The 15,689-nt window shown below is 59.6% G+C and overlaps 1 protein-coding gene across 2 annotated transcripts; it reads right to left on the bottom strand.

Annotated features, from left to right (window-relative positions):
* Positions 1-3,251: 3,251 nt before the first annotated feature.
* Positions 3,252-15,372, bottom strand: ZNF703 (zinc finger protein 703). Of its 2 annotated transcripts, XR_008750061.1 has the most exons (3): positions 15,150-15,372; positions 12,782-14,790; positions 3,252-9,406 (listed from the first exon to the last, which is right to left on the bottom strand). XR_008750061.1 is itself a non-coding variant. In XM_055820388.1 (2 exons), exons 1-2 carry the CDS (start codon positions 15,360-15,362, stop codon positions 13,411-13,413), a joined length of 1,593 nt encoding a protein of 530 aa, XP_055676363.1. In that variant the 5' UTR covers positions 15,363-15,372; the 3' UTR covers positions 12,740-13,410. The 2 variants fall into 2 exon arrangements, 1 of the variants encoding a protein (XP_055676363.1); XM_055820388.1 differs by lacking the exon at positions 3,252-9,406 and having other exon boundaries at positions 12,740-14,790.
* Between the last annotated feature and the right edge of the window lie 317 nt (positions 15,373-15,689).

Here is a 15,689-nt window from a genome sequence, read left to right on the forward strand (position 1 = left end):
GGCGCCGCCGCCCCGGCCCCCCGCCGGGGAGCCCCCGGTCCCGCCTGGGCCGTGGTGGGGACAGCAACACCCAGGCAAAGGCACGCTCGGTGTCCCCCTCTGCAACTGTTGAAGGGGACTTAAAAAACACGGGAGAGACGTATAAAACATCAATAAAGGAGAATAATTTGATCTTTACACTCGATAGATCTCCAAGGGTTATATATAACAAGCCTGTCAGGAGGATTCAGCGCCATTTAGAAATAAGGAATGAAATACCTGCGATCCGTCAATCCAAATTTTACAGCTCTTAAATAAGCACAAAAGGGCACCAGAGATGAAATACACCCTGTATTAGTTTTTTTTTAAAGCGCTTGCCCAGATTTAAGGCCTTGATAAAATGTATTAAATCTTTAAAGGTTTTAATGAATCTAGTATGTGTTTCATAAATCAAGAACCTCTGCTCAGCCCTCTCCCAGTTTAATAAGGGTAAACTAGGAAATTGCTCTGAGCTGAAGCAAAATACATTCATATAATATTGAAAAGTAATAGATTTTTAAGTGTGGGGTGTTCTGGCTCACAGGCGAGGTTTTGCTTCATAACATCGGTGCTATATCATTACCCTGAATGGGAAACCAGCTGCAGCCACGTGTTTAACAGCATCAAGATGTGAACTAGCACAAAGGTAAATATTATTTGTAATAATCCTGAAAAAAAAAAGAAAAGAAAAAAGGAAAAAAAAAAAAAAAAGGCCAAAAAAATCATTACTTCTGGACCTGGGGCCAGGAACATTCGGTGGTGTCTGTGCCGTGGCTCTCTGGTTTTTAACAGCACACGGCTTTTTATATGAACAAATGGTTTATTACACCCACTTCTCTCCGGCACTTGAAAACTTTTTCATCCCTGCCCCATTCCTCCCTGCCCCACTGCAGTGGAGCCCGTATAAAAATATCTTGCGGGTTTTACTGCAAAGTTAATTGAGACAAGTTTGAAGGTCTCAGAGCGCTCTCGTTAGCACCACGGTCCCAGCCTGCCCAGACCCGGGGTTGGCAGGTGGGCAGCCCCCCGGGGACGTGCCCCAGCTTGAACACTGCTGGGGAGCGCGGAGGGTCCCCCCGCCCGGGGCACTGAACCCTGCAGGGCTGCTCCGCCAGCACCGGTGTAAAGCGCTGTGTAAAAGTCTGTCTAACCTCATTAGCTGTCACAAGTAACAATGCTGGGCTGGCAATAAAGGCAATTTCGAGCCTGTTGGCCATTAATCACCGCCTGACAGTTGTGAATAGGGGTGGAAAAACTCTGTCCCCACTGTTCCTGCTTTGGCGTTTAAGGTTACCTCCGTGTGCAGCTGGAGCGATGGGGTGGAACGCTCTTGCTCACCAGTCCCATCCTTGTCCCATCCCCATCCCCATCCCCATCCCCATCCCATCCCATCCCATCCCCATCCTCATCTCCATCCCATCCCATCCCATCCCATCCCATCCCATCCCATCCCATCCCATCCCATCCCATCCCATCCCATCCCACCCCCTTCCCTCTCCCCATCCCCATCCCCACCCCTGTACCCATCCATCGGTGCTCCCAGCACCCTCTGGCACGGCCCTGCTCCCCTCCCCGGGCTGGGTTGCTCTGGTACTCCTGGGGGAAAGCTGCTCTAAAAGGCAAACCTGGTGCTTCACTCACCATGATGCCCAGTAACTAATACGATGTTTGTAAAGTGCCTCGAGGACGAATCGTGCTCCATGGGCACTCAGTGCTGTTGTAACTCACTGCAGCTCCATGAGGCTTTTACCTGGGACCTGGGAGCTGCTCTGGGTGCAACGGCCCCCGCCCATGTGCCAGCTGGTGTGGTGACCTCTTTATTGGCATGGGGAGCCCTGAAGCCATCTGGTGGAACCCCAAAATTGCCAGTAACTATTGCAACTCCTACTAGAGCATGGCAGTAGCAGGTGACCGAACGTGCACAGGGTTGAAAGTGCATAAAAAGTTGATTTTTTGTTTGGCTGGGGAGAAAAGAGAAAGCTGCTCTCTAGCTGAAACCTAAAGGAGCTGCCGAGCCCAGCAAGGGAAATCCCTGGCAAGAGCGGGGCTGCCAGTGCCATGGCGGGGCTGGGGGGCTGCAAGGCACTCAGCTGGGCCCCTGGCTGCTCAGAGCTGGCTTTGAAAGGGAAAGATGGTGGGGAGAGGGACTGTGCAGGGGGAAATATTTAACAAATTAAGTCTATCGAACGTTATTTGCAGATTATGGTGCAGAATTGTGTTAAAGTATGTCCGGGCTCGTTACATGTCAGTGCTAACAATACAGCACTTGGCAATCAAGGCAGTTCTGTGGCGTGGGCCATTAATCATCCTCTGACAGTCCTGAGCTGGAAAGGAGGAAACCGTTCACATGTGCTCACTGCACCTCTTCACCCTCGCTGCAATCGGGGCAGGAGAAGTTCCCTTTGACTCCCTGCCCACCCCAGCCCCAGCAGCGGGTGATAAGCAGAGGGTCCTGATTTCATATCCCAGGCATTTTGAGGGGTGCTTGTGGCAGGCAGAGAACAGGGCTGGCGTTTCTGCCACTGCCACAACAAATCTCACGGTGCAAACAAGCCCCCAGGTGAACGACCCCTCCGGGAAGAGGCTCTGAGGACAGGGTTAAAACACATGGCATTTCAGCAGCATTTTCCTCTCCAGCCTCCATCCTATTGCTCCACAGGCTCTTGCTCACATCTAACCTTGGGACTGGGGGGTTTGTCCTTGCAGGGCACGGTCCTGGTGGGAGCCAATACCGCGGTCCTGGCACAGTGGAGGGGAGCTCACCCTGAGGCTTCGTTCCGCACTCCATGTCGTCCCACAGACGCCAGCCCCGTGGCCGGGCGCCAGCGTGCCAGGTCATCCTCCCAGTAAATAAAGAAGCAATGTTTCCAGCCCCCCGACGCTGTTTTCTAAAGGGAAATGATTAATGGTGCTTGGAAACCACAATTCATCCAAGGAAAGAAAGTAGATTTACCCGAAACATGCGTGAGAATTAGCACTCGGATCAGCTCCTAGGGCAGAGGAGGGGAAGCTAATGGCAAACAGAGCCCGTCTGTGTGCAGGGGGAGAAAATACCCTGCAAAAACCCGGGCTGGAGAAGTGAGATGGAGCTGGGGGTGGGAGGAGGAGAGCAGCTGCCAGAGCTCTCCTTGAGCTGGAAATCTCAGTCACTCCTTCCTTTTCTTCATCTGCCCTGCAGCCGAGATGGTCAGGCAGAGCAGAAGGGTAATCTCCTCCTGTGGGCCTCCCAGCACAGCACAAGGAAGGATGAATGCTGCTGGCGGGACCCAAACTGGTCATTCCCAAATGTCCCAGAGGTTCCTAGGACCAGGGAGAAGCAGGAGAGGTTTTGCACCAAAACCCGGAGAGTTCCTGCCTGCAAACAACAAATAACTTCAGAAAAAGCCTGGTTTTGGGCTCGGGGAACAGTCTCGTCTTATTCCTGCTAGTGGGAACCACTGGGATGACTGGGATGGTGCTGGGGTGGGGTGCACCACAACAGCACTGTTGAGCCATCGCAGTGCATGCTCTGATTGTCCCCCCAAATGGTGCTGAAGTGCTTCATCCCTGCGGTGCTGGAAACCTCAGAGAGGGGCAAAACACATTTTTCCTTTGCGAGGGCAGGAGGGAAGCGGCTGCCGTAGCCCTGGCCCGGAGCATGCTCCCACTCAGATGCAGGAACCGCAGCAGCATCCCACAATCAGCAGGTCCAGCTGAGCCACAGAAACAAGGCAGGGCCCCATGGGCTAGGAATTGCATGAAGAAGGCCTTCAGGCACAAATCCTGACCTGGATCCAAGCTGCTGGGCTCTCCTCTGCCCAGGGACCCTGCAAATGCTGGGAAAGCAGAGAGGGAGGGGAAAGGGCTTGCCGGTGGCATAGATTTATCACCTGATTCCAGAGATAAAAACAAGATATCTGCCATGATCTCTGCTCTGGATCAAGGCAGTGGCTGGCCCTGCGCAGGTCCCATCCCGTGAGTGGCACAGAGGAGCTCAGAAAGGGTTCCAGGAGTATGATTTATTTGTGGGATTCCAAGAAGGGCTGGGGAAGCCTTGGTGAGGTGCTGAAGCCCAGGTCAGGAGTCAGCCCTGTCTTGGTGATATATTTAGAGCAGGATAATGTAAGCGACAGGAGGGAAAAAAAAATAAAAATATCTGTGGAGGAGGTGCAGATCCGTCCCCTTGGCCGGGGAGTTACTGGATGATCTGAGCCAGGGAACAGATAGTTGGATTTCCCTAGTTTCTCTCTTCAAATAAATCACAACTCCAGAGCCCTTTAAACTCTGCAATATGATCTGTTCCAATAAGGAAGGGAATGAAAGGCTGCATCTCTCTGGAAGCCTCCAGAGCCATAAATCTACTATGTACAAACACATACCAGATTTCCAAGTGCATTTATTTTATTGTATTGTTTTAACAGAAAAATCAAACTGCAATAAACTCAGTCCCTCATTAGCTGTCTCTGTGTCCAGGCCAAATATTGCTAACGAATAAAATCAGGACAAAGGAATGTGGCTGTCTGTCAAAAGCCCGGCCGGGCGCTGACCCCCTGAAAGGCGCTTCCCTGCGAGGCCCACGGAGGTGGCGGGATGGGGGGGAGCCGAGGGACCGGCTCCTGCACTGCCCATCACTGCAGGTTTGCTGGGGTTTGTCGCCCCAAATCCAGCACCCCTGCCATGGACCCAGCATCCCTGCCATGGATCCGGCATCCCTCCCTGGCCTGTGCCACAGCAGCTGGAGTTTAGTTTAGGGGTTTCTTGCATGAGTTTGTTGTGGCCCCTGACGTTATGTGCCCCAAGAGAGATGCTAAAGAGCAGCGGGAGCAGAGGACAGTTTGGGTGGGGGACATGCGCGTGCCCCTGCCCCCCCAGGCTCCATGAGTGTGCCCGGCTGCCCATGTGAAGTGGCTTGCAGAAGCATGTCTGAACTCATTACGCACTGGGTCAAACAGCACCCAAACTGGCAACTGGGGCAGTTTTGGAGTTGTTGGTCATTAATCATCTGCTGACAGTCCTGAAGGGTCCGGCTGCTCTGCTGAGCGCAGCTCTCCGGGCGGACAGCAGAGCCTGGGGACGGGGACGTGCCTGGCACCAGTGGCGGCATGGAGAGCACAGTCCCCAGTGACCTGCATGGAGCATCCATCACGTTTTCCCAAGCCCCCCGAAGTCGCCCTGGGGGATGCATGCAGAGGATCCAGGCATGGAGCAGCACTGTCACGTCCCAAGTGCAGGAGACGCAGTGACTTGGTGTGATCCGGAGCAAAAAAAAAAAAGAAAATAAACCCTGAGCTGCCCAGGAAGGAAAAAGGAGCCTGTCTGCAGGATTTATGGCGTTGGCGCAGCCAAGCCAGAGAGCCCAGAGCAGCGCCCGCTCCGCGCGGGTCCCGCCTCAGCCCACGGAGAAATTCCTTACTTATTGAATCACATTTGTCATCCCTAAATACATATGCAGGCCCGTGTTTCTGAATCCATAAACATCTTTAACTAACTCCGCTCAGCGAGGCCTCTTTCAGCAGTAATTTATATTTAACTTTTTCCATATGCGGGGCCTGTCGCGTTGGTGTCATTTCCGGGAAAACCAGGGGGGCGTGGGGGGAGCCGGGGGGAGAGCAGCGTGTCTTGGCCCGCTGGAGCAGCCCAGCTGCTGGCACGGCGCGAGAAATCCACCCAGCAGAGCCAGTGCTCATTAATCATTTGAACTACTAAACTGCCAGCTCCTTTCAAGATCTTTCAAGAAGTGTTTTCACCCAAAATAGAGTTGAAAACGCGCCGGGCCCTACTTTCAGAGTCTCATCCATCTGGCCATTATGGGGAGTGTCAGGCAGCTCTGACAGACAAGGCTGCTCTGTTTGAGGGGCCCCGGCTCCCGCAACCTGTCATATCACAGGGCTGATCGCATCTGACAGCTCCATTTGTACCTACCCAAGAGATAAAAGGGCCGTTCACAGCAGCGGAGAGAAAGGCACAGGGGAGAGGAATGAGTAGGAGCACCCCAGGGCGGCGGCGGGATGTGGGATGCTGGCAGCATCCCTGGTACCCCGCTCCACCCCATGCTGCACCGCGGAGACAACTGGCCCCTCTCCCCAAAAGCCCATCGCTGCGCCGTGCTGGGGTGCAAGTGGAGGGACATCAGCATGCAATGTGGGGTGCAACCTGGAGCAACCAAAGGCCAGGAGCTGGAGGGGCTCTGGTGCCCGTTGCCCACCCTCTGGCTGTGCCACAGCTTGGTGCCAAGCTCTCCCCATGCCCTGGCCTGCACAGAGCACCCCCTGCAAAGCCCCTGGAGGTGCCAGCCCTGCCCTGGCTCTGCCTTGGCCTCCCCGCAAACTCATCTGCATGTGTGCCGGGTGCTGTACACAACCCCCAGTGCTCAAGCAATGTGAGCCAGACCCCCAAAATGGCAAAACAGCCCCCAATGCTCTGAGTTTCCTCCACGGCTGGGAGGGCTGCAGGCTCTGCTTTGCACCAGGACGCACTGAAAGCAAGCGACATGACTGCCGGAGCTGGAACTCTGGGAAACCAGCTGCCGACAGCCTGGTGCTGCCCTTACAGTGTTCCCTGGGGAAAAACCTCACCAAGCCCTGCCCCAGGACTCCCTTCTGGCTTTTCACCCCTAGAGAAGCCAGGCAGGTTCATCAGCAAGCAGCGGAGCACAGCTTGTACAGGGGTCTGCTGGTGCGTGCCGCAGGATTGCCCCACCGGAGCCATGCCGGTGCACACAAGTCAGAAAAGTTCAGGAACTATCAATGCAGGAATCAGGGCAGAGCACATCCCTGCAGCTGGAGGAGCGGACGAGCTGTGCATCCAGCAAGCCCTTTCCAAGCAGTTGTTCCTAATACAACATTCAACCAGACCCTACGAGAGGTTCAGAAGCCCCAGAAATAACCAAGGGCTTTGGGGCTCCATTTCTCAGCAATTGGGGCGGCAAATTCCCCTGGGCAGGTTGAGCAACAATTTTCTTGCAAACCTCAGGTTGCTCCATGCCCGTGACAAATCAGCAGCTCCCCACGAGCCCGGCTCGCGCTTTGCTTCACGTCAGAGACGTTTTCCACAGAACGTGGCTCTTCCCACCTCAGAGGGAGGACCTGGCCACCATCCCGCTCCAGCCCCACAGACATCACCGAGCCTGCACAGGGAACTGGAATGAAACCCAGTGAAGATAACCATTGCTTCAGCAGAAACAATTAGTCACTTCTACAGGAGCTCTACCCAGCTGAGCAGGTATCCCAGCCTGGCTGCCAGCTTCACCACTGAGGGGGCGACGAGCAGCCCCATCCTTGCATGGGTGCGGGTCATGAACCAGGATGGTGAAAGGGCTGATTGCTCTCCAAGTGCTGGTGGTGGAAAGGGGCTCCTGGCACTGTGTGGAGCTCAGGGGCTGCAGGACAGCCTGGCCAGGGGCGAAAGTGGGAGAGGAGGCGGCACCAGTACCCCAGGCTCCCACTGGTCCCTTGTTCCTTGGAGCAGCAGCATCTCCCTCTCCCATCGAGGCACCGGTGGCTGGCAGAAATGCACGAGCTGCTGTGGCAGGCACTGGCACTGGCATGGCCCCGTGTGCCGCTGGCAGCTGCCCTCTTGCAGACGTGGGGGACAAAAAAAAGGTCATTTCAGTTCTCTGCTCCAGTGGGGTGTCTGCGAGCTGGGTTTACAGGTGGTTAAAAAGCCCCCCAAAGCTGTCAGATGCCTGGGATGCCACTTGTCCTTCAGCTGCCTCCAGGTTCTGCTGAACCGGGAGGGCTCTGGCTCTTGGTGCTTGGAGGGACGACCTCTGGTGTTTGGGACCATGAGGCTCTGGCGGAGGTTGCGTTGCACCCTGCACAGCGTTGAGCGTGCCACCCAGCTCTGCTCAGTCCATCAGGGTCAGCTCTGCTGGTGCGGCAGTGGCGTTCCACCATCTCTTCCTGCAAAGGTGGGTCCATCCTTGCAGAGGTCACATCCCCCCCGGCCCACCTCATGCACCATGCTGGAAGGTGGGATGAAGTCATGGTAAAGCTGCTCCAGGAGGTTTCCATAAACACTGTATTAGAAAACATTATGGTCTGTGGAAATCTGTTTGTTATTGTGAAGTGAGCTACAGGAATATACTCTGTAAACTGAGCTGTCAGCCCTGCGTCTCCCCCAGCATTCTCCAGTGAGCGTTTAGCTGAAACATTTGTGTATACAGAATTACGACTCTTCAGTTATTCATCATGATAATAAACAGAGAGATAACTATTAACCATGCATCACAGTAATGAACAGTATCACTTACATGCGCACCGGCGTAAATCTGCACGAGCAGGGCTGCACTCTGCAGGGAACGGCTGCAGCCCAGCGCTGCTGTGGGCTCAGCCCGAGGACTGGGGAGGTTTGCAGCCTTCCAGCCGTTCTGCACCCGTGCTGGATCGCCACGCTGAGCTGCACGCGTCAGCCAGCCCCGGCACCCGGGATGAGACATTGTGGAAGAAGCAGGGAGCCACGGCCATGGGTCATGCTGGGCATTTCCCATGCGGTGCCAAAACCGGGTGTCCTGGTACAGTGGGGAAGACGCTGGTGCATCGCTGCTGCAAGCTGGCACTGGTGCCGCTGGGAGGATTCACACCACACACCAATTTATGGCCAGGGAAGTGACAGCAGCGGCTCTTCTGCCGTCATTCAAAGCCATACAAAAGTGTTCTCACATCCTCAGCATTCCTGGTCACCGCAGCTCCCCGGGTGCTTGCCCATGCTCTTCTGGCTTGGGGGGGTCGCTGAGCACCTCAAGGTCTTTGCTCTTCTCCGCTTGCCTCCTCCAAGGCCTCTCATCATTTGTGCTGTTCAAACTGGCTGGACACAAACCACAGGCCAGGGCAGCGCCAGGCTCCGGCACAGGGCTGTGCTCATGGCTGCAAACCAGGGGTGCAGCTTTGCATGCCAGCACCCCCAGGCTGCCCCATCCGCTCCGCATCACCGCCGCCGGCTGCTCCCTTCCCAGCTCCAGCACACAGCCCCAGGCAGCAGGAACACTGCCGGCGGCAGCGGTGGCTGCAGGGGCCATCTCCGAGCATGGCTCTGTCCCTCCGGGTCTGCGCTCAGCACGCGTGGCACGAAGCGTCCCCCAGAGCAAAGCCCTGACCTCTGGGCTGAGTGGCCAGGCTGGGCTCGGGGATGCTGGTGGGGGCACGGGAGGCGTCCGCGCCACTCCGGCTGGGAGGACAAACACAGAGCCTGTATTCTCCGGGGCTTCCACCAGGGCTCACGTGGAAAGAAAAGCTGCTTTATGCAGCTGAGAAACTTCTCATCCACCCACCATCGCTTCTGCTCCGGCCCTTGCCTCTGCATCCTGACCTGACCTCCTCTTGGCGGGCACGCAGCAGCCCTCGAAGACTTTGTGCTCCGGTCTGGTCTCTGCAACGCCTTGTACGTCTGTGGGCAGACACCTCTGCATCACCTAAAAGACATCGGGGATTTGTGTGCAGGAGAGGAAGGAAAACAACAACAAAAAAAAAATACGGCCTTGCGCTTTCATTCACGTATTTATTAGGTGGACAGATCATTTGTGGTCAGATGGGCTTCGGGCTTTACAAACAGGGATATTTATAAGGCACGCAGCGCGGCGGAGCTGTTCTGCATGTGCGTCCAAGTTATTCCTTCCCCAGCACAAGGTATAATGTTGCCTTTGTTCAGCTGCCTCCGACGGGCCGACACAGCAAAGCCTGCCGTGCCGCTCGGCTGTGCCCGCCGCTGCGCAGCCCTGCGTGCTCGCCGCTTACATAGCGCACAGTCCCGGCTCCTTCCACACACACCGCGGCCCTGGCAACTGCCGCAATAAATCAATAGGAAAATAGAGGCTGCCAGTTAGACTAAACAAGTGCATTTGCAAGGATTGCTAACCCTCATTAATCACTCTGACAGTCCTAAAAACACATTTCCCCTTTAATGACTGTATTTGGATAATCAGAGCTTTTTCCTCCCGGCCCGGGGTGACTGACGGCGGGTGCAATCGCGGCGAGCATCGGCACCGGGGTCACCAGTGAGTCAAGCACTGGAGGCCCCCAGCAGCTCGGGGCAAACCGGAGTCGCTGGCGGGCAATAGGGAGGGGAGCCGCCAGCACAGCCTCCAACGCGCCGCCAGCACAGCCTCCAACGCGCCGTCCCCGCGTCCGACACCCACCTGCGTTACCCCAGCCCACCCGCCCCAAGCCGCCCCCCACCAGCTGGGTTTGAAAGGGTCTTTTTTCTGTCGCTCCACGTTCCCTTTAGGTGACTTTTGCCTCCTGGAGAGGTTTGAAACCTTGCACATTTTTCTGTATAAATGATGCAACACATTAATGCACAGCACATTATGAAAATGGTAATTCAAACCCATACAACTCTAAATTAAGCCATACATTATCCAACCCACTCAGCCATATATTTTGTAGAAAGACAGGATTGAATCAAATCAAACCGAAACTGTGGAGTGCAGGTTGTTAGACAGAATGATTAATAAAGTGCATCCCAGTGCTCTTATTATAAATTGAATTCTGCAATAACCTGGGCATACATTACATAGGGAGTTATTTAATATATTGGCAACACAATCATTCCCCGGCAGATAAAGCCCCCGAGTGTCGGCTGCTATCAGATGATACTTTGCAGTGTTTACACAGCCTGGCCCTGGTGCTGCAGTCTTTAGGGAGGGGAAAAAATATTCCTCAGGGAACCTTCTGCGTGGCAGGACGCATCTGAGCAGCATCCAGCTCCCACCGTCGGTGGAGGAAATGCCCATGGGCTCAGTTTTGAAGCTGGGAGCATCCTGGCGTGAGCAGGGGTTTGGGGGGAGACGGTCCTTTGCCGTAAAGGGAGGATGCACCCAGCAGCTTGCCCTGCTCCCAGAGCAGGGCTCCGGCAGGACGGTGAGCTGTGCCAGCCCCTCGCCCCCTGCCCGGGCTGCTCTGCGGCAGCTACTTGCTGGCTGGCACATGACACGGCCCTGGCAGCCCCGAGACTCTGCATCGGCTGTGCCAGGCTATGGTGCCTTGTGCAGGCCCACGGGCATTGTGGCATCACCCTCCTGCCCCACGGCACGAGGCTCTCCAGCAGTGCTGGCAGCGGAGACCTAGTGACAGCCAGGGAGAAGCACGGTGGAACGCAATGCTGCGGCAGGGACCCACGGCAGGCACGGCATTTCGGAGCTGCAGCTCAGGAGCCGTGAATTACACCGGGGACCGACGGCGCCCAAGCAGGGCTGACACCGAGCAGCATCACCGGTGGGAGTGGGCGCCCCATCCAGGGAGTGGCGGTGCTCCCGAGGGGCAGGGGGGCCAGCATACCTCCAATGCCACCGCATAGCTCCGCAGCAGAGGGGATGGCAACACTGGAGCTGTCCTGCCAGTGTTGCGCCCGCTGCCCTGTGGTGCCCAGCTCCACAGGGAACGTCAGCCGCAACGCCCAGAGCCAAACGGTTCGGCATCCAGCTGGGATGCGGGGATGGGAGACACCAGCACGGCTGCAGCAGCCTGGGGCTGGAACCCCTTGCCCCAGGGCAGAGCAAACAGCCGTAGTGAAGCCCCCTCTGCTCTGAACCCAGACGTCCTCTGCACGTCCCGGGCCATCACCCTGCAAACATCCTGCCACGAAGGAGCGGGGCCAACCGCGGGGAGACCCTGGGCAGCGTCGGACCCGAGCCATGTTCACAGCAGGGCAAGGGGTAGCTGTGGTCCTGCAAAACCTTCCTCCCCCCAGCCTCGGGGGGCTTGGGGTTGGTGCTGCCCACCCCTCCGCCAGCCAAGGGGAGACCAGCCCCGGGCACCACCGGCCACTCCTGTTTCCAGCAGGAGACCCTGGCCAGGGCCCTCCACACCAGCCACACGCCTACGGCGACGCTCACGGGAACGGGCAGAAAAATAAAAATCCCATTGGCAAAACCAGCCCCTGTTCCAAGCGCATTATTTTTCAGCTCAAAGGACACAAAGGAATTTAAACACAGGGCATAAGGCAATATAGAGAAGGCAATTAAATCGGATTAATTGCATGACTCACCCAAAATGCAACAGGAGTAACGCGCTCAACAGCCCGAAAAAACGAAGTGATGGGGGGCGACAGGAGCACGTGGGGAGCAGGGGCAGAGCCGGGGGTCCCGCTGCGAGGGCTAGGCTGTTGCTGGGGGAGAAGCCCTGTCCCTGGGGTGCAGGGTGGGCAGCAGCGCAGCCCCCGCCGCCTCCCCGGCGGCAGGGCAGGCACAGCAGCTCTGTCCGGGGGGGGGGGGCAGCCGTACCTAGCTCAGAAGCCCTTTATCTCACACACACCCCGCGCCGCACGCTCCTGGCACAGCAAAAAGATTAAAATGGGGAGGGGGCACACGGGACCCCACGCGGAAGAGGGTCCCGGGCCCCGTTAATATCGCAATTCCATCCCTAAAACTCCATCCCCGGGGGGTGGGGGGCGCCACCCGCCGCCCCTCGGGGAGCACTGGGGCTCTCCGCATCCCGTCAGCTCCAAACGCCTTCTCGAACCTTCCCTCCGCCGCCACGCACGGCAACACCCGGCGCGCTCCTCCCGGGACACGCACCGGCGGGGCCGCGGCCCCGGGCCCCCATCCAGCACCCCCACCCCCCCCCAGGGCCGGAGCGGGCGATGGGGCTGGGGGCGGCAGGGCGGCGGCGGGGCCGGGCGCGGGGGCCGGCAGCCCGGGGAGGGGGCTGGGGGCCGGCCGCCGCTAGATGGTGCTGGGGGCCCGCGGACCCCCCAGCCGCGGCGGCGGGCCCGGGCGCGGGGAGGGACGAGAGACGACACCAGAGGGTGGATATAACCAAGAGTCATTTATTAACAAAACGAGACTTACCCGGCCGGGGTCCGCCGCCCGCCCGCTGCTCCGGCCCTCGGGGCGCCGCTCCTGCCCGGGGGCGCCGCTCCTCCCGCCGCCGGCCGCGCTCCGGCCCGCTGCCCCGCCGCGGGGGAGGGGGGGGCGCGCAGGAGGGAGCCGCGCCGCGGGCCGGGGGGCGGTGCGGCCAAGGCTGGGCCCCTCCGCCCCCGCGGGCACCGAAAAAAAAAAAAAATTAAAAAATATTACATCTGTTAACTTTACAAATGAAGAGGAACAGAATCCCAGAATGATAAACGCGGAGAGGGAGGAGGAAAATGCTTTTTTTTTTTTTTTCCTTGTGTGTCAAGAGTCATGCAAGAATTTCTCAAGGGGGAAATTAAGAAGGGGGGAGGGAAAAAATTTTTCAAAAGAAACAGAAAGGAAAAAGAAAAGCCCCACACCTGCAAAGTAAAGAATTTTTTTTCTTTTTTTTTCTTTTTTTTTTTTTTTTGGACACAGACTTTTTGCATACCATTGATTCATTGGTGTATTAATGCACTTATATTCCCAGCTTTAAGCTAACATACAGTAAATAAATACACAGTCCAAGGAGGGAGCAGGGGGCTGGGGCGAGGAGGGGGCTGGAGCAGGGGAAGGGGCCGCCGTAGTTACTGATATCCCAGTGCAGAAGCTGAAGTTAGTCTTTGGCCGTAGAGCGCGTATGGAGAGTAGTAAGGTCCGGCGGCCGGCAAGGAGGGCACCGGCAGGGCACCGGCTGTGGGCAAATGGCTCTTGCCGTAGGGGTGGTACCTGTTTAGTCCCAAAGTGTGTGGGCTCCGCAAGGAGAGGGAGGCGGGTAACGTGTTGGGGCTCCCAGGGGCGGCAGGCGGGAGGTGGAGGTGGCAGGAGGCTGCGGAGCCCAGCCCGGAGGTAGGGTAACCCGCCAAGAGTTTTTCCGCCCCCGGCAGGGCCGTGTGGGTCCGTAGGTGGGTGAGCAGCTCCTCCGAGGTGGCAAACCTCTTGTCGCAGGGTCCGCTGGCAGACACCCAGTTGCATATGTGGGGAAGGGGGTCGTTCTGCAGCATGAAGCCGTAGGTGTAGAGAGGATGGCCGGGCAGGCTGGGGGTGCCGCTGGAGGAGAGCGTGGTGTGCACTGAGTGCAGGGGGTGCGTGGGGTACACCAAGGGGTATCCGCTCTTCAGGCTGCCGGGGTCGTGCACGCAGCTGGAGCAGTTGCTGGAGCCCAGGTGCGAGGCGCTGTGGTAGCTCAGGCAATAGGGGTCCCGGCATAATCCCTGCATGAAGGAGGGCGGCGAGGCCCCGGTGAGCGGGCTGGAGCTGGGCGGCTTGCCCGGCAGCCCCAGCGCCCCCGGCAGCTGGCTGCCCACCAGGCCCGGCTTGGTGGGGTCCAGCCCGGGCACGAACTGGGACGGGTAGCCGGCGTAGGCGCCGACGATGGAGCCGTGGTAGCCGATGCTGGAGGGTGGCAGGGGGAAGACGGAGTGACCTGGCTTGTAGGGCGAGACGGGGGCCACATGGCCGGCCGGCGGCAGTGCTGGGGGCTCCGACTTGCGGCCCGACGGGGGCTCGCCGTGCGCCCCGGGCTCCGCTGCCCCGCGCCCGAGCCCCCCACCCGTCCCCTCGGGGCTGGGCTTGCCCGCCTCGGGCTCCTTCTTCTCCTCGGCGCCCTTGGGCTCGGAGTGCTGCGGCGAGGCGCCGCGGGAGCTGCCGGGCGAGGCGGCGGCGTGCGGGGGGAACGGCGGGCAAGCGGCGCTGGGCACCCGAAAGCCGGCCTTGTCCGTGCCCCCCTCCTTGCGTGGCTCCCCGCCGCCCTTCGAGTAGGGCTTGAAGCTGGACTTGTCCTCGGGCGGCGCGTCCCCGCTGCCCGGCGGCTTCAGGGCGGTGGGGCGGGCGGTGGGCTCCTTCTCGGGGGCGGGCTGCCCGGCCGAGGCCACGGCGTTCAGCTTGGAGGAGGGCGGCGGGTCGGGCTTGCCGATCTGCGAGCAGGTCTGGGCCAGCAGCGCCAGCGGGCTCTTCTTGGCGTCCAGCTGCGGGCGGAGCGGAGCCGGTCAGGGGGAGACCCCGACGGCGCCCCCGGCCCGGCCTCCCCCCACCCACCCCATCCCATCCCCAAAATCCCGGGGGCAGCGGGGCCGGGCCCGGCGCCGAGCCAGGGCGCGGGGGACGGAGGGGGACGAGGCGGAGGCGGGGAGGGGGGGGCGGGATGCGCCCGGCCGGGGAGAAGGACGGGGCTGGGAGGGGGGGGCAGCCGGGCTGCAGCGGAGCGGGGGAAGGGAAGGGAAAAGGGAAGGGAAAAGGGAAGGGAAAAGGGAAGGAGCCGGGAGCGCCGGGCAGGGACGAACCCCGGGCGGCCCCGGAGAAGCGGGCGGGGGCGGCGGGCACTGACCTCGATGGGGCTGACGGGCGTGGAGGAGAGCGGCTGGAGGTACTCGGGGTGCAGGAGGTGGCCGCCGTGGGCGCTGAGCATCTTCAGGACGCGGATGGGCAGCCGGCTGGCCTGGCGCAGCGGGTCGGCGGGGGGCGGCCGGGGCGACGGGGCGCCCGCGGCTCCGCGGCTCGGCGGGGTCCTCGGCCGGGGCCCGCCGGGGGCACCGCTCATTTGGGGCGGGTGCGGCCGGGGGGGGGGGGGGGGGGGGGGAGGGGGGCGCCGGGCTCCGCGGGGCCGGGCCGGGCCGGGCGGGCGGCGGAGCGGCGGCGGCGGCGGCCCCGGCGAGACGAAACCCTTCCCCGGCCCCACCGACACGTCAAATAGCCCCGATGGCGGCCGCGCTCCGAGGGGGCCGGCGCCGCGCACCAATCCGCGCCCGGCCGGGCCCCCGGGGCGGGGAGAGCCGCCGGTGGGGGGGGCGAGCCGCCGCCACCGCCCCGCGCCGCCGCCGCGTGGGGGAGAGCCGCCCACGGCACGGCACGGCACGGCACGGCACGG

Source organism: Falco peregrinus, chromosome 17 (genome assembly GCF_023634155.1).
Source record: "Falco peregrinus isolate bFalPer1 chromosome 17, bFalPer1.pri, whole genome shotgun sequence".
NCBI classification, from domain to species: Eukaryota; Metazoa; Chordata; class Aves; order Falconiformes; family Falconidae; genus Falco; species Falco peregrinus.

Excerpts from the sequence above, each read along its gene's own strand:
- ZNF703 (XM_055820388.1), bottom strand. The coding sequence starts at position 15,362 with ATGAGCGGTGCCCCCGGCGGGCCCCGGCCGAGGACCCCGCCGAGCCGC. Across the intron at positions 14,791-15,149 it reads CGCCCGTCAGCCCCATCGAG|CTGGACGCCAAGAAGAGCCC; the intron begins GTCAGTGCCCGC and ends CTCCGCCCGCAG.